Source organism: Argopecten irradians, chromosome 5 (genome assembly GCF_041381155.1).
Source record: "Argopecten irradians isolate NY chromosome 5, Ai_NY, whole genome shotgun sequence".
NCBI classification, from domain to species: domain Eukaryota; kingdom Metazoa; phylum Mollusca; class Bivalvia; order Pectinida; family Pectinidae; genus Argopecten; species Argopecten irradians.
In genome coordinates this window covers 14,649,106-14,671,973 of record NC_091138.1, presented here as the reverse complement: position 1 = coordinate 14,671,973, position 22,868 = coordinate 14,649,106, and the positions used below count along the sequence as shown (strand labels likewise).

The 22,868-nt window shown below is 35.5% G+C and overlaps 1 protein-coding gene across 4 annotated transcripts in view; it reads left to right on the top strand.

Annotated features, from left to right (window-relative positions):
- LOC138322962 (uncharacterized) overlaps positions 1-20,772 on the top strand; it is a 44,350-nt gene extending 23,578 nt beyond the window's left edge. For 3 of the 4 annotated variants that reach the window (XM_069267228.1, XM_069267227.1, XM_069267229.1), the window contains exons 2-9: positions 123-247; positions 564-672; positions 9,816-9,929; positions 11,479-11,555; positions 11,938-12,143; positions 14,314-14,377; positions 15,850-15,885; positions 17,653-20,772. In XM_069267228.1, the coding sequence (XP_069123329.1) occupies positions 238-247; positions 564-672; positions 9,816-9,929; positions 11,479-11,555; positions 11,938-12,143; positions 14,314-14,377; positions 15,850-15,885; positions 17,653-17,741 (705 nt within the window). In that variant the 5' untranslated portion in view covers positions 123-237 and the 3' untranslated portion in view covers positions 17,742-20,772. The remainder of the gene's footprint in view (positions 1-122; positions 248-563; positions 673-9,815; positions 9,930-11,478; positions 11,556-11,937; positions 12,144-14,313; positions 14,378-15,849; positions 15,886-17,652) is intronic. The other variant, XM_069267230.1, reaches the window with a different exon arrangement.
- The last annotated feature ends 2,096 nt before the right edge of the window (positions 20,773-22,868 follow it).

The following is a 22,868-nucleotide window of genomic DNA, read 5'->3' as shown; positions in this document are numbered from 1 at the left end:
ATAGGGAAAACATGCAAGGATTAAAAACATAAATGCACTTGTTAAAATCTTTGACCTATCGTACCTCAGTCTACCTTCAGAAATAGTTATTTCCAAATTAAGGCTGGTTTTGTCTTTTACAGGTGGTAAAGCAGTTTAATCATGATTAGAGACCAAGACCAGTAAAGTTTGGTTAGGAAGCAGTCGCCCACTGGGTGAGGAAACATGGTCTGTGTCTGGAACGTTCTATAGGAGAACATGACAGCAGGTATGTTGGCTACTTTTATCTATTGATATGTCACTAGATATTGAAGAATTGAAAGTTTGTCTACTACATGTAGATGTACAGAGCTAGTACAGAGCCATCTTTATGCTAGACGGAATTTTTCCTAAATCAGTGGTAGTGTGTCTACTAAGTAACATCCTCAGGTCACATTAGTTTGTTCCTTAGCAGTCACTATAATCTCTACTTTTATTAGAGTTATTGACACTCTTTAGAAATTATCGTTGTTATAGAATACAAAAGAGTTGTATGAGGATTCAATAAGGATCTTTAAGATGGAGGAGACTTTTCATCATTTCAGAATACGAAGGTATTGGTTTTCACTTGAAGCAGCTGGTAGAGCGATTGCTTCAACAAAATATTCCAAACCAAGAAGGAGCCTATGGCAACTTTAACTACAGCCTCACAGGGTAAGATCCAAGTCACAGACATAAAATCTCAAATGTGTAAAGTTAACTAAAGATGGGTAATAAATTGTATCTTTAATCATTAACATTGATGTAGTTAGATGTCTCAGACATTTCATCTCTAGCTTTACATCTCTGAGCTCTAATTGTTCCAGAGAAGTTTTAAGAGAACTTAAACATTCTACCTGTAGCCTATCCTTGATGCTCCAGGGGTTACCATTACTGTCATTATATCCACCCCTGGACTATCTTATAGTAAAATTGAAGGCAGTTCATGAGATATAATAACAGGCCTGCAAAGACTTACTTTAAAGAGTATGGAGAGAGTGACATCCAACTTCAAAGCCACACAGTCAACCACAGTGTGGCATTATATGATTCTTTTGACAATACCATAAGACTTTAAATTACCTGTTCAGTTGCCTCCAGTTTTACTATGATATAGTCCAGGGTTGGAGTATCGAGGATGCCAGTAGCCTTAGATCTTTGATTGATAATAGTTGCAAAGAAGTTTAGATATCTCAGACATTCTATTACTATAGCTACCTTAAGACCAGAATGGCTAAGTGGTTAAGGTGTTTTATACTCTACCTTAAGACCACCACTCAAGCCAATGGGGGCTGGATGGTTAAGATGTCTGACTAAATAACCTGTCACCTCTCGAAAGGTTCATGTGTCTACCATTTTACTAATTCATTTATATCTTCACCTCAAGTCATGAATTTTTGGCCAACGCAGATGTTAAATGCTAGAAAGTCGGTGAGTTTCTTTCTGGAAACTCTGAAATTTACCTTCCAGCAAATTTTTGCACATCCATAGATGCAAAGCCATTTGTAAAACAAATTAAAACACAAGCAAGCACATCCAAAGCCATAATATATATTATCTATTTGAATAACAATCATGTTCTTTGATGAAGGAAACATACAAACAATTGCATGCTTTGAAGTTAATGTTAGAGAGATTTATGCAAGATGTAATATTCTCACATCAAAGGTAATTCCAGTTAGGACCACTACCGACAAGCTTTTGTGGAACATATAACACCCAATAAATTATGTATTTTACTCATTTCTGTTGGATAGAATAATACTCTATAAACAAATAAATGCATCTGTAAATCCCTTGAGGTGTAATACTTCAAAAGATTTTCCTTAAGACAAATGCAGCTTTCTCAAAAGAAACTAATCTTTCTTGTGAATAGTAGAACTATAAAGCTGAGATACAAGTGCCAAGTGGCACATTTCCATTGACCCTGCCACACACCCACAATCTTCATAATGCCCCTACCACCCACCAACTTCTGAATACCCATGCAGTCCACTTACAACCTTGCTAATGCCCCTTCTATCCACCAACCTGCTGAATATCAATACAGTCCACCTACAACCTTCCCAGTGTCCCTACCACCCACCTACCTGCTGAATACCCATGCAGTCCACCTACAACCTTCCCAGTGTCCCTACCACCCACCTACCTGCTGAATACCCATGCAGTCCACCTACAACCTTCCTAATGTCCCTACCATCCACCAACCTGCTGAGTACCCATGCAGTCCACCTACAACCTTCCTAATGTCCCTGCCACCCACAAACCTGCTGAATACCAATGCAGTCCACCTACAAGCTTCCAAATGTCCCTACCACCCACCAACCTGCTGAATACCAATTCAGTCCACCTACAACCTTCCTCATGCCCCTTCCATCAACCAACCTGCTGAATATCAATACAGTCCACCTACAACCTTCCCAATGTCCCTACCACCCAGCAACCCGCTGAATACCGGCATGCAGTCCACCCACAACCTTCCCAAATACCCCTACCACCAACCATCCTGCTGAATACCCATGCAGTCCACCTACAACCTTCCTCCACCTACAACCTTCCCAGATACTTTACCACCCACCAACCTGCTGAATACCCATGCAGTCCACCTACAACCTTCCTCATGCCCCTTCTATCCACCAACCTGCTGAATATCAATACAGTCCACCTACAACCTTCCTAATGTACCTACCACCCACCAACCTGCTGAATACCCATGCAGTCCACCTACAACCTTCCTCATGCCCCTTCCATCCACCAACCTGCTGAATATCAATACAGTCCACCTACAACCTTCCTAATGTACCTACCACCAACCAACATGCTGAATACCCATGCAGTCCACCTACAACCTCCCGTATGCCCCTCCACCCACCAACACTTCTACTGCTGATACCCATGCAGTCCACCTACAACCTTCCTAATGCCCCTCCATCCACCCGATCCACCTAAACCTTCCCAAGTCCCCACCCACACCTGCAGCTGAATACCCACATCCACCTACAACCTTCCTAATGCTGAGTACCCATGCAGTCACCACCCCAATGTCACCACCAACCTGCTGAGTACCCATGCAGTCCACCTACAACCTTCCTAATGTCCCTGCCACCCACAAACCTGCTGAATACCAATGCAGTCACCTACAACCTTCCAAATGTCCCTACCACCCACCACCTGCTGAATACCAATTCAGTCCACCTACAACCTTCCTCATGCCCCTTCCATCAACCAACCTGCTGAATATCAATACAGTCCACCTACAACCTTCCCAATGTCCCTACCACCCAGCAACCCGCTGAATACCGGCATGCAGTCCACCCACAACCTTCCCAAATACCCCTACCACCAACCATCCTGCTGAATACCCATGCAGTCCACCTACAACCTTCCCAGATACTTTACCAAACACCAACCTGCTGAATACCCATGCAGTCCACCTACAACCTTCCTTATGCCCCTTCCATCCACCAACCTGCTGAATATCAACACAGTCCACCTACAACCTTCCAAATACCCCTACCACCCACCAACCTGCTGAATACCAATGCAGTCCACCTACAACCTTCCTCATGCCCCTTCTATCCACCAACCTGCTGAATATCAATACAGTCCACCTACAACCTTCCTAATGTACCTACCACCAACCAACATGCTGAATACCCATGCAGTCCACCTACAACCTCCCGTATGCCCCTTCTATCCACCAACCTGCTGAATATCAATACAGTCCACCTACAACCTTCCCAATACCCCTACCACCCACCAACCTGCTGAGTACCCATGCAGTCCACCCACAACCTTCCCAAATACCCCTACCACCAACCATCCTGCTGAATACCCATGCAGTCCACCTACAACCTTCCCAATGTCCCTACCACCCACCAACCTGCTGAATACCCATGCAGTCCACCTACAACCTTCCTAATGCCCCTACCATCCACCAACCTGCTGAGTACCCATGCAGTCCACCTATAACCTTCCTGATGCCCCTACCACCCACCAACCAACTGAATACCCATTCAGTCCAACTACAACCTTCCCTATGCTCATGCCCCCTACCCTTAACTGTTCCAATGCCTTTATAATAACTACCCAATAACCTGCAAAATCCTGTTGCAATCCACCTACAACATTCTGCCTACGACCTTTTCAATGCCTTTGTCACCTAATCATTAAAGGTGTAAATGCCCCTACCACCCACTAACAGTGCTTCAGATGATCTTTTGAGGGATGTCACAAATTTTGTAGGCCTTAAAAATAATTAGATTTTATTAACTTTCTTCTGATTTTATTTCTGGATGTAAGCATTCATCCTAATTTGGTTGAGTAAAAACAAGTATTGTACAGGCAATTTATACACGTTCGTACAATTTTAAGGGGTAATTGACTTGACAGGTTTTCAATAGGTATTTTACCCGTGTACGCATCTTAACTGGAACACTGCACCAACCTGCTGATTACCTTGGCAACCCACCTGCAATCTTCCCAATGCCCCTGCCATCCACAACTTTCCCATTGTGCACCATGCCCTCCTAACTTTCCAAATTCTCCAAACCACCTTTGCAATGCTTGTAACTTGTTTCTTATGCATCCCTTAAACAAACAAATGACCTCAGGACGATTTGTTCCCCTATTTCAGTTTTTACCCACAGTAGTAGTTCTTTCCTCAATGTATATTTTTGTCGCTGGATTGTGTGCCTGTAGTGTAGCCTGTATAACTTCTCCCTGCGGGGTTGATAACTAAGATACTTGGATCTATATGTCATATGAATGTCAGTGGATCCTATTCCCAGGCTGATGGATGTCTCTATGGCCTTTCACTGTTCCGTATATGGCCTTTAATTTGTCTGGCTATTCCATGTCTTCACCCTGCCATCCATCTTTGGCCTTGCACAATGGTGGTGAGATGAAATCAATGCATTGCTTGTGGCCTGATGCATATTCTTTAATCCATCACAGGTGACATGAGGATGTTCACAGATACATAGTTCTTTATTAGGTCAGACTAATTCTTTATACAGCAGGGTCAGTCAGGTTTCCAACTCCCCTCTTCTTCATGCCCTAAACTATGTCTTATGTGTATATAACATGTGCTCACATAATAAAGCTATTTTTTCAACATTTTAATTAAAAAAGACTTATGATAAATGAAACATAATGTGTAGAGATGGCCTTATTATATCTTTTTAAAAAGACAACCATTCAAGGTTAATTTCCTGTCCCCAGGGACTCTATTTTTTATTGTTTGATTTAAGACGAATTGCATTTGCCATTTTTGCTTTGACACAAATGATTATATTTGCATATTTCAGTTTAGCCCTTTTACTTATAATCAAAATAAATGTTAAATTTAATTTCAGTATGTACTACTGATTGCAAATTGTTTTACTATATAGACTCCGTCAAGCACCATCATACTGATAGGGAGTTTGAACCTCTCAAAACACTTTACAGTTTAAGCTCATTTTTTTCCTTTTAACTTTTTTTAACCATTACGATAACATGCAGGCCTTGAGACCATTATATGAACAAGATGTATATTTACTTTGCACTGACTTGAGTGTTTTTATTAATACTTTCTGTTTGAGATCATGTCTTAATTATTTAACTGCTTACCATGCACCGAATGATGTTTGTCATAAGTCATCATAATACATTATCAGTAAAGCTTCCTGAACTACTGTAACACGAATCATTAAATCTAACTTAGAGTTTATTGATTTTGTGTGTGATATATTTTTATAATTCATGAAAAACATATCACTTCTGTCAAGAGAAATCAGTGTAGATGAGGCCTCATTGCAGGAGAACTCTGGTATAAATGTAGAAAAAGCACCGGTCTCTTGCTGAGTTAATTATGTGAGCGTAATTTCCTAGATTTAATAAATGGGGTAGCACCAATGTAGTAATGGTGAAAGGAAACGCTGTAATACTCCAGCAGGGCTCTGACCTTTCAACGAGAGAGAAAAATTACGTGTTTCCGTGTAGTGTCTGCCCACTATCGCGCTTGATTGCTTCAAAGTCCTTTCAGTGTTTGAAGGGATTATATAGTTCAATACAGATCTACCGATGGAGGCTGCCATTTATTTCAATTGACATTTGAGTCAGCTCACTGTGAAGGTGGGGGTCTGCTGTAAATAACAATGAAGTATGGTATCATTTCTGAGATGGATGGCTTTCTGAACTTTCTAAATCTGTTTTCAATATTTTTTCCAGTACCATGTATGGCATGACATCCATTCCTTATGGATTAACATCAGGCTGATGTACTTTACATGCATATTGGATTCTTTATTAGCAATTTTATTCTCCCCTAATACATGGTGTAAAATGCATTCCATATGCACGGTACATTAAACAGGCTTTTACCAATTTACTATTGAGTTTCTAAGTTTTAGTACAGTTGTTGTATGATATGCCAATAGTAATAGTCATTTGAGCTGATAGATGGTACATATTATATGGAGGATATTCCTTGTTTCTTGATGAAGATCAGTTATATTTCATCTCGTGAGGTGGAAATTTGATATTTTTCATGAGTGTGAAGCATTCTGTGACTTTGAATAAAGGTCAAGATTATTTAATAAATAAATGATGTAGCTCCTCAAGCCTCAAGGTAAATAAAAGATAGAGTTTTATTAATGCCAAATAAAAGAGTACCTCAAAATGTAATCTTCCTCATGGAAAAATAACTTAAATATTGAGATAACCATGAAGCTATGGTTTTATAACACAATAACGAGTGATAGTAATAAAAAAAAATGTTTGGCATGTACATGTATCTCAAGTTCTCAGTTATAAACAATTCTGATAATTTGGAGACATGTTTTTTTCAGTTCCGAGATAAAGCATGCCACATTTGACTTAGCATTTGCGAAGCTAAACATATGTAGGAGTCCAAATGGGGATGATTTGGCCTTGAAAGTCTCCTCATTACATGCAAACTAGAGATTTCCATGTCACTTTCAGCAAACAGCTAGTCTGAAGCTTATACACACTGGCTTCCACACAATTTTACTAACTGGATTACTTTTAATTAAATGTCTGGTGGCATTTCTATACCCTTATGGTAACTGTTTGTCTCGTTATAATAGATAATAGCTTACAAAATATCACAAACAATTTCAATGAGTAGCCATGCATTTTCACAAACTAGCTAGCTATTAGAACATGTGTTTTTGATACCTTGTATCACGACAACTATACAAGGAACAGAATTAGATTGATTCCTTGTTTCATTTACCTCAAGTATTTAAATTAATTCTTCTTGAATAAAATAAGCTTGATAAGCTGTTTTTTCAAAACTTTCTGGAGACATGATTATATAGACAATAAAAATACATTAAAGTTTGAATCTGTACTATCTCTGATGTAGTAGCTGCAAAGGTACTAGTAAATATAAATATATTATCATATTACATGCTGATGTTCTCCAAGGATGTTTTCTTCAGCAAATAAAGTCCATCATATTACATGCTGATGTTCTCCAAGGATGTTTTCTTCAGCAAATAAAGTCAAAGTAGTGATAAAAGATGTTTTGTCAATTTATACCTTGTACCCAGGATTTCAGAAGCATTTTTATCTTTATCTGTATAAAAAGTCTTATAATATGATCTCCAAGATGCAAAGATTGAACCTATCTATGAAATACACAGCAGCTTTGGGATTATAAACACCCCACCATATCCCCTAACAATAAATCAGGGACTCTGCCATTAATCAGATCAAGGCCTTATTTAGTTATAGTTAGTACTGATGATCCATAGGGGTTAGGAGGTGAGGATAGGACAATTTGGGATCAGACATCCTTCGAGCTATAATTAGTTTAAAGGTGAAATTCTTATGGAAGCTATTTCTGTTATCATATACCAATACCCTCATTTTCTAATATTCTATTTCATGGTTACCAAATCAAGATCTTAAGGATGTATTCTTCTGTGGTTTCAGTCCCGCTGAAGTCTCGTTTCAACATAGATCAAAAACGTTATGAGATTTTCAAATACGATTTATCAATAGCTGTAGCATGTGGTCTGTAGCAAATTTTGTCAAAGAATTACATTTCTATTTTTAGTAGATTTTTTTACACAGCGATTTTAAGAAATTACCCATTTGGCGGCCATTTTGAAATTGTGTATTTTTTGACTTTGAGTAGAGCCACCGTTTTCCCATTTTTTACTTAAATTGTTTTTACTTAAATCATCACCGCGTCAGCATTTTCAGCTGTATCGAGTTAATTTTTGCTGTAAATCTTCACTGGGTTCAAGTTATTTAAAATATTAAACATTAATGTGTGAAATGAAACACTTTTGTCACTTTATTTCTACATTTAATGGTAATTTGAGCACTTTTATTTTTTAGTCAAAAATATTGAAAAATAACAAATATTTAAATGGAACAAAAAAGTAAGCACACGGACCCCCCATTTTTCTGCCTGATTTAGAAAGAACAACCCTTTCCCTATTAATATGCAAACTATTGACAAAAGTTTAATACCAGAACTTTTTCTACAAAGGGTTAAATTTGACAAAAATGGCTGAAAATGGTGCATTTTGGAGCTCAAAATTAAGGGGTAGGGGTAGCATATGTTGTTATTTAGAGAAAAAATATGACTCTTATTAATCATAACTGGTATATTTTTAATGAAGACTACTTGAAAATAAATTCTACAAACATCCATACATATCAAACACCTCATTAGGGAATTATGGCTTTAAATTCTAGTGTATGAGGTCAAAACGGCAAAATTCCAATAAAATCCACTATTTTGTCATTTTGGTATCTTTGAGTGACAATAGCTCAAAAACGAGCGCACGGACATATGTTTTTTCTTCCATTTTCTTTCATGGTATGAACTCCTGTTTCAAAAAATCTATATGAGAAAAAAAGTTTAATACAAGAAAATTTTGACTTCTCAGAGGAGTACATCCTTAAATGTTTACCCGGTAAATACCCAAAAAATACCTTTTTGCAAAGAGATATCTAAAATTTCTTTTCTGTGAGTTTATGGTTACCTAATTTCCAATATGTACATGTATATTGAAACACTGATAATACTTTGCAACCAAGACACTGACTTTCTTCATATAATTTTCAAATGTTTTAGTTGTTCAAACAAAATAGACAGTGCCTGTGAATTATGATTAGATCATGCACTTATTTTCCTTCCTTTTTTTTCTATATGTTAAAAGTCCCACAAATGAAGCTCAATTATTAACAAGAAAAGTAATATGAATATGACTATACATGTAGATACATTGTATTTGGTTATGAAGAGGAGTGGGAGAGAAGATTTAGATATGTTTTGGTAGGGATCAATGTCAGAGCTATCTGGGATGTCATTTTTGTCCGTATTTTCCTTTTGCTTTTAACTTTGAACAGATTTTGCTATGAAGGACATCTGATTGGAATTGTCACGATATGAATGTATGTGTATGAAAGACCAGGTTTTTTTCTGCCTTTATTATAAATTCAATAAACATACACTAAAAAGCTATGTAGCAATTAAATAATATAAAATAGCATAAGTATTCTCTCTAAAATTGATTTTTCGTAGTAATTCATAGACTATCATAGCATATTAGATCTCAGAGCAATCTGTGTACTTTTACTATCAAATATATATCCCAAACTAATACACTTAACTATATCACAGCAGGAAGTCAAAACAACCAATATTCTGTTTTATGTGGATACCCTAGTGACAAGAGAAAACACTTTAGACAATGCCGAGCTGATTTTTTATCACATTACCAGCGACATCGCTGACCAAGAAAGGAAAGCATTAAATCTTGTCAACCTAATTGGATTTCTATTTACAACAGGATGCGTCTGACCAGTGCGAAGCTGCCGAGAGCGTCCCTCTACCCGGAGGCGCTGTTCACACAGAGAGGGGCACTGACGATTATAGGGAAATATGTCTTCCAATACAACTCCTTGTAAGTGTATTGGATTTCTATCAATCAGGAATTACAAATCCATATAGGCTGCTCAAGTTAGCTGGTTTCAGGATGTGTCGCCATACAATCAGAAAAGAATATTGGCTCTGCCATATTCTTTATTGAACTAGCATAGAAATCCTCTAGACTGGCACAGGATTTAAAGCAATGTCTGCTGTTAAACTCTGTGCTGCTGAAAGCTTTTAGTTGTTGTAATGTTAATACATTAACGATTGTGCTGAACACCTAATTCATATATTAATGAAGTAAGTGGGAACACCACACTGTTAAGTGTTAATAACCATTGTTTATAGATCACGTTGATCCTGTCTGGGTATAGAGAGGTCTTTTGTTCATTTTTGTACACAGTCTACGCCCTATAACTCTTTGGTATTAACATTTTCAGATGTGGATAACGAGGCATATAATTTCTGTTTCATTCAAAAGCAAATGCAAGCAAACACATAATTACATAATTATCTTTACAATGTAACCCTGGTGAATACTAGCTGCAATATACTGTTCAGCTAGAGAGAACATCTCTTTAGCTCTATTGCAAAATCATACTTGTAATACAGAGGTCCTGAGTTCGATCCCTGGCAGAGGCACTTAAATTTATTATAAACCCTGCAGTCTGTTACATTGGCACCCATGTAGGGACTTAAGATACTCAGCCAATTGCCCCACATGCGTCGCTGTTAACCCCTGGAAACTTGAAGATGAGTTCTTTCCTGGAGGGTATTTATGTAACCCTGGTGAATACTAGTCACAATGTAGCTTTCTGCTAAAGAGAACTTTTCTTGATCTTTTGAGATTCAGACTAGTAATCTAGAGGTCCTGGGTTTAATTATTGCATTTGCTAGGGATTGCGGCTAGTATTCACTAGGGTTACAAAATATTGGACTCAACCAAATATCCAAGGGTTACATTATGGGGAAAGTCACTAGATATCTAACTTTACAATCAGTTTTATACCCAATATATACGGTTCCAGATTTTGGGCTTAATCAAGCAAAATATGTCTTCTCCTTCTAAAACCAGTGGCTTGTTTTACTACGCTTCTTAAGTTGCAACTTCATCGTAACCTTATCATAAGTTAAGATATGTGCATTTCCATCTTACTAAATATTGTATCTTAAGATACGAAAAAAAAACCATGTTGTAACTAAGACAGCTCAGAGGCTATCGTAACTTACGATTTGTTGGTAAATTTTGGAAAATTTTATTTCATTTCACAACATTTTTAAACTTGCAGTACTTAAACATACTTTACTTCAATTATACACATGTAATGGTATCGAGTAATAGATTATAATCATCATATAACATATATAAAATCCCAGGGAGAATATAAGGGGCTAGCAACTAGACCTATCAAATTGTTTTCTAGCATTTTATATTATACTGTATATTCCATACACAGACTTACTACAGATAGCTACTCTGTATCTCTGTAGATTGGTGACAGTTATCTATATATTCTTTCTTTTGCCATCAGGTTTGCTATTTGAGGATTTCTACTGTATATCCTTTACATATTATTTTCCAGTATGACACACTTTGCAGAAGGAGATTTTGAAGTGCACATGACAGAGTTGTCCATTATCTTTAGACAAGTCTCGTCAAGTAAGCACTTAGTACACAGGATTTAAGAAACATCACTTATCACACATATCTAAAAGTGTTCACTGTTCACCAGTATGACCATATCACCTTGGGAAACTGTATTCCTTACCTCTTTGGAACCTTATAACCTTAATGATTTAAAAGTTCTATGTGAAATATCATCATTAAAGAATTGATTAACTGATGAAGTAAAAGAGAAAGATGTTTAAAGAAAACCAAAGTTGAAGGTTTATAAAGGATCCATTTTAAATTCTAAAAATGTAAGATGACTGAAAGATCATGATTGTTAAAATCTTTCAAAATTTCTGTAGTTGTCCTTTCACCCCAATGATGAAATCTCAGTAGAGCAGCAGTTAAATCAACTTTTGAATGTATTTGTCAGGAAATCATAATTCCACGTCCCAGCAGCAAGCAGCCATTAACCCCGGGGATGTTGACCAAGACGTGATTGTGGCCTTTATACGACAAGGGCGGATAGAGTGTAAAATAGGCAAAATTAAAGCCAAGTTCCATGGAGGATCAGCAGGACTTTGTCATTTTGTGTCCAAATTTTTACTTCGTGCCATGAGGACGCAAATAGAAAACCAGGTAAATTTAGGTTTAAGCTAACAATGCTTGGGTGGTCAGGTGGTGCAGTGGTACAAGGAACATGCTTGACTTTTCCTAGACATATGGGCTCATTTCCACAATTGGACATGAATGTAAACTAGAATAGATGTCACCTATCTGTCAGACAACATGGGTTTTTCTTAGGTAATCCAGTTTTCTCCCACATTAGACCCCTTGCATTTTTTTTTCTTCCTTCAAAAGTGATAAGCATATTATAACCTGTACCAAAAATGTTTATTTTACTTCAATTTCATACATATGAAAAATGTTAATTTTATTCTGAAATTCTGAGCGGCAGACACAACTTTGACTGGCTAACTCCTCCTAAACTACCTGATAGATTTTGATAAAATTTGGTACACAGAACCCCGACATAAAGAGGAGTCAAGTTAAGTATATAGGGTTCTGCATTGGCCCCTATTAATGGAGTTACTAATTAAAAGGCCTAATTAGCCTGAGCAAGGGGTATTAGTCTGCCACTCTTATTCAATACCAGGTATACCTCTCCTAGTTATTTAGTCAGCTTATTTTATTATATTATGCCATTTTTGAAGTGTAAATCAAATGTTTTAATCTTCCCCTTATTCAAAAACCTGCAATAGACTTTCAGTTGAAGTTCATAATGGGTCCTTAGTTAGTTAGTATAAATGATTAATTTACTTGCTTTGATTGATTAATATAATGATTCCATCTATCATTTTTTGTCATTTTCAATTCTATGCAAGCTCTAGATGACTAAAGTCTTCCAGGTATGCTCAAATTAATGACATTGACCTTATCAATGTTAAAACTCTTCTTGATAACAATTGCAAGCAACAGAGACTTGAGAATGGATCTGTATAGAACAATCAGTTTGGACTCAATGACATCAAAGCAAGGGTCAAATTAAAGAGACTTAAACATTTTAAATTCCATACCATAAGGCCTTGGGGACCATGTGAGAATGACAACATTCATTTCTCTTCTTCCTCATTTGGCACCTAAAAAACATTACACATTTGTGCTAACCATTTTAATCAATTGCTTCTATTAAAGCAAAGAGAACATGTAAATCGAGGTAGGAGTTGAGCATTAAGGAGAGTTATTGACACATGAAGCGATCCCTCAACATTCCTTTCCTCAATATCTTTTCATTTTCTTTTTTTTTTTACTTTTGATATAGATGGTACATGTTTTACATCACCAAGAAAAAAAAGTTTAATTCATCTGAAGGGAGCTGTACAAAGATTGACACAGATCTAGTTTTTCTGTCGCTCTCTTTCTCTCCCTCTGAGAAGCATGACCCCATTCATATTCCATTCTGTCACTGACTGTGCGATCAATCTTCGTTTTACTAGCAGTATTGCAGCAAGCTCTGGCTGTTAGTGCTCTAGGCCAAGCTAATTAAGCTCAATACATGTTGTGCGTGATTTACTAGGCTCAAGTTCCGACGTTGATGAGTCACACTTGCATTGTTTTTCCGACTTTGTATAAAGTATCAGGCTCCAGGGTTTTTTGAAAGAAGTGACACACAGTCTAGTGATATAGGGTTTGGTTTATAAAAGTTAAGCAATATAGCTATATGTTGTTTATAGGAATACATATATCAAATTGAACTGCATGCCATCAAATGGCCCGGTGTTCAATTAAGTACTGCAGATCAAGTGTCTGATTTGTAGTGATCATCAAAGAGACAATCTTGCAGAGTTATCTAAGGTTTCAGGTATTAACATCAATGCCTTCCCAAGTGGCATATATAATACAGATAATTAAGTTGTATGTTATAAAAAAGTGCTATTATATGAATTATTCAGTGGCAAAGTAAAAGGAGAATTATATGGTCTTTTTAAGTGAAGTCTAGTGATATTAGGTACCTAAATTAGAAGATTTATCCATTCTTTCAGTTCTAAGGCTAAGAATTTCAATGTTGTGTGAAAAGCTGCTTCCAATGAAAAACAATATTCAGTTATAAAACTTGCAAATTATAATAAAGAGCACAATTTCAAATTCTGGCTAAAATTTTGCTAAATTTTGCTCAACATTCCTGAATTTTTTTTATTATATAATTAGAAATGTTAGCTGTTTTTGTATTTATCTTTATCAAAATCAAGTCTTCTGTGCAACAAGTTGTCATGCTGATACTAACAGACTCAATTCTTGTTGATTTCAGGTTGCTGGTTTCATTAGAAATCTGATAAAAGATGATGAGGATAAAGCAATTATAGCTATTTTAGGTAAGGCAATTATTGTCTAGTTTTCCATTATTGAGAGATGAACAGCTTAATCCCATCTCCTATATAGCCCCACAGGGCCAAGTCATCATATAGCTAACTATTGGATCAGCATGCCTGCTCATTCATCTATTAACACAGTAATAAAACATTGATGGGGAAAAACTTCATCTCTTGTGAAACTAACAAGAACATTATTTATATATAATGTATGCTAGATATACTGTTATATACATTTACTACAGTATGATAAGCCAAACATATAAAGGTAAACCTTTCTGGTCATCACAGGAGATTGGCAGGTATAATAAGCACTTCTAGGCTTTCAGAAGTAACATACAGAGAATTCGAATTCGTGATGTTTTCTAGACTTTCTGAGGTAACATTACAGGAAAACTTGAAATATATGCTTTCTTATAAGAGAAGAAATCAACATATCCAGGGGCTAATAAGCTCCTATATCACAGTGGACTCTGTAAACTGGCTACAAGTCTCTAGAATATTGGGGAAAAAACACTTAACTTTGGCTTGATTATTTTTGTCTCTACTTTATGTCTGATTCAAGAAGTTCTAAGTGTTTCAAACTAGGTGGAGATAATCTAGTATAGAACTTTGCTGAGAAAGTCTTATCAACAACTTAGGGTGTGGTAGCCAGTCTATGGATTCAGGTGACAAATACTTCTAGCAATTCAATATTGCTATGACATGGGAATGACAAGTACATGCAAGAATTCAAAATTGCAAGGGTAGTGGCCTGTAACTAAAGCTTGTCTACGAATTTATTAATTTACACAAGTGACAAGCTCTTATAAAAATTTAGTATATTGATATCACAAGGAACTGGTTATAGATAAGCTTCTCTTGGCAGTCATAAGAAACATCAAAGAGTCAACATTTGAGTACCCTTACAAAGTAACATCAGTTTTAATAATTAGATAACATTAAGACACTCAATAAAATAGACTTAAGATAAAAATATTCACATGTTACAAAAAGAGTCAGTGCTTTGATTTTGTTTCGAGAAATCAGGGCCAGAAAACTAAGACACTCATAAAAACATCAGAGAACTTTGGTTAGCACCAATTAAAGTAGGTCTTGACTATAAGCCTTTAAGGATATAGCCAACACATGATAGATTTCATTCTACTTCATAGCCAGGTTGCCATCGGGTAGATATTATGTTCATTGTTAGGAGCACTTGACGACAGTCATACCAAACTCAAGCTCCCTCCCTCAAATACTTCACTTTCAAGAGGAGGTTAATATTATATTAACTGATAAAATGGTATTCTAAAAATGCCACTATAAATTGGTTTAATGTTGACAGCTCAACAGGAGCCATGAACAATCTATACTTGATTTGTTTCAATTTATATCACCTGGAATGAAATTTCCAATAACCTAATGCAACCATTTGCCTGCTTTTGGAATCACTTGAGGCATGTCCTAATCACTTCTCATAATTTCATTGACAGGCCTGTTTGCACTCAACAGTGAGTCACCTGAGGCAGGTAAGAAAATGTTTTTATTCTGGATCTAAACATCCGACATGAAAGTTCAATTTAATCAATGGACTTTTTGCGCAGATGTGATTCAAAACATAATTGTACATAAACAATATTGTAGTTTATTCATCCCTAGGTGGGAAATGCATTAATATGTGATGGGTTTTTTAGGTCATCTGACCATAGGTCATGCTGACCTTTTGCGATAGTCTTTTGTCCATTGTCATGAGTCGTCTGTCGTGCAACTTTCGTTAACATTTACTTGTGAACGCAATAACTCGATGGGTTAATATATACCAAGCTTAATGAAACTTTGTATGTAGACTAACAATGGAAATATCTCGGACAAGTTCAAAAATGAGCTTGATTCGACAGTAGTTTATGGAGTTATTGCCTTTTGCCACTAATAGTTATGATTGGACCTTGTGAATACCATAACTTGAGTAAATATGCACCCAGCTTAATTTATACTTTGTATGTAGACTAACATTAGAAAGATCTTGGACGACTTGGAAAATCAGCTTGATTCCTCTCTTAACTTAATTACAGTTATTGCCCTTTGCGAAAATAATTATTGAACCTTGTGAACATGATAATGTGAGTTAATATGCATCAGTCTTAATGAAATTTTGTATGTAGACCTATTAGATGTATGTTCTTATTTCATGAACAAGAGACATCAGTTGGCTAGTAAATGAGGTAACTAATTTTTATCAAATATCAGGTGACTGTTAATGCCCATGGGCCTCTTGTAAATTTTGTTCTTTAAGCAAGTGTCAAGGTCATTTATTGAAAAAACTATTTTACATTACTTTACAGACCCAGTACAAAGTTTTACGTTCTCTTTGTTAATTTGTTCATGCCTCAGAATTGATATGAAATTGAGTAGAGCAAATATTGTCACCCATGCCTGTCCTGTCAGATCTCATCATCATTCTTTAGTATATGGGGATTGAGGCCTTTAGCTGTGTCTTACACATTTTAAGCTTTATCACATTTGACCTTTATGAACAATTTAAAACTAAAAACTTTGTCATCATTATCTATAGTATTGTCTAAGCCTCCTACACACTATCAGTGTGGGGTTAAATCTAGGCCTGGGCCTGCTTGGGATGGAGGCACTCCTTCATTCCACTTTGTGTATAGACTATCAGAGTTCAGCACACAGTACTAGCATGATATGAGCCTGCTCCCAAATCTCTGGTGTCCAGGAATTCATTGATCTGTACACAAGGTTACCAGTATACATCTATACACCAAACATCTAGCTGGCAAGTGTTATGCTCCATCAACCCCAATCTGTTAATCTGATCACTTTTCTTTATGAAATAAGTAGATTTATACCACGTATCACCTTATATGTCTTATTATCATATACACGTCTATAATGATTACAACTTGTCATAGCATCGGGATTATGAAGATCAGTTCCAAATTTTTTTTAGATTATGGAAGTTGAAGTTGTTACGATTTCAAATCATAATGTCATGCTATACTTTTTTGAGGATCCACAAATGTTAGCAGAGGCTATTACAGATAGGAGCTAAGGCAGTAAGTCGTCTAAGGCAACCACCTCTGCTTAGCAATGGAGTATGTGTTTAAATGTAGGATATTTATCTAGAGTACTATTCTGTAGGTCTGTGATTTCCTCCAAGTACTCAGTAATTCCATCACTAAATCAGTTTATTTCACATCATCTCACACTTTTCACTGAAAAACAAAACAAAGATGAATCAAAAGAACAACTGTCTGTATCCTATCTTGTTTTTTCAGCACAGCCTGATGAAGGTCGCGGTTTCAGGTCATCTATACGAAGGCTATTCGGGAGGATGCGGGGCAGTCAGCCTCAGGCCGTGCACTAACACAGATTGACCCTGTGACCCCAACAGGTCACAACCCACTTATCTGTGACCCCAAATTAAGGATGAAAGGCAGTAACTTTTGGCCTTGAGACTAATGATCCAAAGAGACTTACAAGGTCATCAAAAACTCTTTAAAGGTCAAGAGGTCGGCATCCTTGACCCTGAAAGGTCACTGGGCAGGTGTCCTTATCATCCACTTCATGGCCATATGCATGCAATAAAACAGCCATTTCACAGTGAAGAGACACTGTGGTATACCAATGGCACTCACTAGCCCCAGGAAAGTAAATAAGTGAGAATAATCAAGATTTCTTAGTTAAGTTAAAGTATACTCAAGATTATGATTTATCCAATACAAATATAAAAATCATCATAGTAGTGTGGATAGCATATAATACATTTATTTTATGTTGCAGATTTTAAAATTGACCAGAAAGTTGTACCAGTATTTATGAAAAGGTTATTGTAATAGGAGTCACATTTGAAATAAGAAAGATTATACTAAGTAATCTATGGTCAAGTCTTATATGTTTACCAGGTATACTTCACTTCAATTTTCATCTGAATCATAGAGTGATGTTGAAACAGTCTCAAGATGGGTGCAGAAGTCTTAAATAAGAATCACATTCCAAGACGTATATATATCATTAGCTATCTTGTCATTACGCAGGTCATACAGTCAACATATATAATCATTTTGAAGGTATATTTCACAATGTGTAATTATGTAAGTTAAAACTATATTTTGCACAAAGTATTTTCTTGTCAGCCTGACATGACTGCCAAAACCAATGAGGCTGAGAATTTACATATGTGTGATTTACAGATGAGATGAACAATCAAGTTCATAGAACAATGAAAGGTATACAATGTATATTAAACATATGTTTATATATTGTCTAATTATACATAATTGATATGAAAAACCTCTATAATATACATGTATAGAAGTCATAATGACTGAGCTTTGAGTATCGGTAATAACATGCTCTTTGTTGTGTTAAACAGCATTGTATGTAAAAGTCATGCATGTTCATCTAAGCTCATTTAAAATTATTTTAGCAAAATAATGATAATTAGACACAAAATTGACCCATTTTCCCAATTCACATAAAATCAAAATATTCTACATGTACAGTTTTCTTCAGTTACAAAAGTTACTTACTTTACATCATTACCACCATTGAAAAGTTTGAGCTTTTAATTTGGCTTTAAAGGCCCACTACCTTTCCGAAATGGCTTTCAATTTTTAAAATGGAAATGTAAAACGAGATTGATAATTTTAAAAGGTCGCAAAAGTTATCAACTTACCGGTAATGCTACACTTATCATTACCTTCTGAACAATCTTATTTAGATAGATAAAATGTTAATTTTCATAACGCGGGTCGTCTTATGTTTCCCGCCGTCGTCCTAAATACCGCGCGGTAGTTGATCATGACTGCGCTAGAATGCAAAACAGCGAAATGAAACCCAACTGTTATCAGGTATATTACACAAGACATCTTGCATAAACTTCATGTTGTAACCTCATCTTAGGCCATGGATATGCATTTTCTTTTGTTATTAATGTTTTTAGAAACTTTTAAATTTTGCTCCGGAAAGGTAGTGGGCCTTTAAGTTAAAAATATAAAAAAATAATTAATTGCATCCCGAAAAAATTCTGTGTCACTATATCCTATATGGAATGAAATACTAATTGTGCATACACCAAAGGCAACATGAATAATTTTATTATATTTTTTGCGTTAATTAGACATATATAAACACGATTAAACACTAATTATTGTTCAAATGATGAACGTCATTTATGCTCCGTCGTTGGTGTAGCATCTTTAACAAAGTTCATCCGTATTTTGATTATTTCATAAGTGATCACCGAAATGATTTAAAGATATCAAACTCTTTACTTATAGTATAAACTTACTACCGATATCCAGATGCCTGTGCTATTTATAGAGATTACGACATCTCGTAAAGTTCATTTGAGTCATCACTACACATATCCATTGCTATTATTGATCTTACTGCATTGGAATTTATACACAACAGACGTGAACGCCAGGCAACTGCTGTGATGGGAAGTCACATCCCACACTAACATGTATTTTCTACATTTGTTATGAATAGAAACCACTTGTCAATAAAAGTTAAAACATCAAAAGGGGAAAAGATAATAAAACAATACCGTAATTAATGTTCTGAACTGCTACAGGGAATGATGTGCAGGATGATTGTTCAAAAAACATTTAGTTTAGTATTTTGATAAAATGTTTGTAAAGCTGTACTACAAAGAACTTACATTTTGTATTAACAATGAACTGGAAATTTTTAGTATATTCATTAATGAATCAGAACATTCTATGTTGAAGTGAATGACCTGACTGGAACTTAACTTCTGTATTGACTAGAGAGAACTATTATAGGCACTGTCTGTTTTCATTTTTGAAATAAAATTTGATGAAATTGAAAATAAACCAAAAACTTCTCAGTGTTGACAGTGAACCAATGAGCCAGTACTTTCTGTATTGACAATGAACCAGAACTTTGTGTATTGACAATGAGCCAGTACTTTCTGTCTTGATAATGAACCAGACATTTCTATATTGACGTTGAACCAGAACTTTCTATATTGACACTGAACCAGACAATGATCCAGAACTTTTTGTATTGAGAGTGAACCAGAAATTTCTTTTTGATACATTGTAATGAACCAGAACTTTCTGTATTGACAATTGATAATGAACCAGAACTTTCTGTATTGACAATTGATAATGGAGCAGAACTTTCTGTATTGACAGTGAATAAGAATTTCTGTATTGACAATGAACCAGAACTTTCTGTATTGACAATGAACCATTACTTTCCGTATTGACAGTGAACCAGAAATTTCTGTATTGATACTGAACCAGAACTTTCTGTATTGACAGTGAACCAGAACTTTCTGTATTGATAATGAACTAGAACTTTCTGTATTGACAATGAACCATTACTTTCTCTATTGACAGTGAACCAGAAATTTCTATATTGACGTTGAACCAGAACTTTCTATATTGACACTGAACCAGACAATGATCCAGAACTTTCTGTATTGAGAGTGAACCAGAACCAGAAATTTCTTTTTGACAAATAATGAACCAGAACTTTCTGTATTGACAATTGATAATGGAGCAGAACTTTCTGTATTGACAGTGAATAAGAATTTCTGCATTGACAATGAACCAGAACTTTCTGTATTGACATGAACTTACTTCGTATTGACAGTGAACCAGAATTTCTGTATTGATACTGAACCAGAACTTTCTGTATTGACAGTGAACCAGAACTTTCTGTATTGATAATGAACCAGAACTTTCTGTATTGACAATGAACCATTACTTTCTCTATTGACAGTGAACCAGAAATTTCTATATTGACAATAAACCAGAACTTTCTATATTGACAATGAACCAGAACGTTCTGTATTGACAATAAACCAGAACTTTCTATATTGACAGTGAACCAGAAATTTCTATATTGACAATAAACCAGAACTTTCTATATTGACAATGAACCAGTACTTTCTGTATTAACAATGAACGAGAAATTCCTGTGTGGGTTAGTTATATGGAGAGGTTGTATGGAGCATGACGCCCTGTAATTAGAACTAATGGTGTAACTAAACTGACACTAAAGGTAGGATTGGTATTGTTACTTACTAGGTGCTTTTTCTGTTCCATCCCGTAGCTCTTATAGTACGTGCTGTATAATGAGATAGTGCAATTATTTGTCTAGTCTAATTATTTGTTGGCAGTCTCATTGGCTTTCACTACAATAGAGTTTGTAATTAATGATATACGGCATATAAATAAATCGTATTAAATTTTCTAATCTGAGTAAGTAGTGCAGTTAACGATGGTCTGATATAAATATCTAGTATGCAAAGTCAACATCAGATCAAGAGTGTAACAGTTATTAATGATGTATGTACATGCATGCACTGTTCATTAGATAAATTACACAATCCATTTACCAGTACCTGAAAACTTTCTTCTGATGAAAGTTCTTTTCATATGATAATTCACCATTAATTACTTTCAAATTTGAAAATGAAAATCCTGAAAAAGAAACTTAATTTTCATCAAAACTGTACAATATACTGACTAGCAAGCCCGTCACTAAAATTTGCATATGGTCAATTATTCATCAAAGTGTGCAATGTTTTATATACTGACTAGCAAGCCTGTCACTAAAATACAATGTATATATGGTCAATTATTCATCCAAGTGTTCAATGTTTTATGGATCTTCTCATTAAAACTTCATGTGATGATATTTACATATAGGACATATTAGTACAAAGCTGTATTGTGTGGATGCAGTATCTACAACACTGGTTATACAATGTCATGTAATATCTAATGCCAATTAGCATTGTTACAATATACTAAGTATTTTGTAATGTGTTTTTAGTTTTACCGACAACTAGAAAGTAGGTGTTTACCAGTATATGCATAATCAGGTATATTTGTTTGGTTTTACAGTAGATGTTATGTCAGTTAATGTTGCTGCTTTTATCACATTTAAAAGTATTTTTTTAGACATTTCTAACATAGCTAGACATTTCTAACATAGTTTGACTTCGACGGATTTAGAAGGGACATCTCAAAATGCATAACTTACTCACCTGAGATTTATAATGCACCAAAGATTCAAAATTTAACATTAATGTTTCAATAAAATATTAATAAAGAGCTCAGATTTCCTCTCAGAGTCCATGTCTGATGTGATCTTAGAAATGTCTATTAAATGAAATGAAATTATCAAAATGAAAAGTTTTGTCAAGAAAAAAGATCTCTGGTATTCAATGTTCCCTGAATTCTTTTTCATGTTAATTTAAATATACAAATGTCACTCATATTAATTATAAAAGGTAGTACATCTTCTAAATCTATATACTATTTGTTACCAGTATATGCATAATCAGGTATAGTATATACTGTACTATACCTGATTATTACTTATACTATTTGGTTGATAGAGTTATTTCCCTTTAGTAGAGCTGATAGACCATGCATTTACTAGTCCCTCAGACTTCACAATGCATGCACTCATTTGCCATCTATAACACTGTTAGTGTATGTTTTAG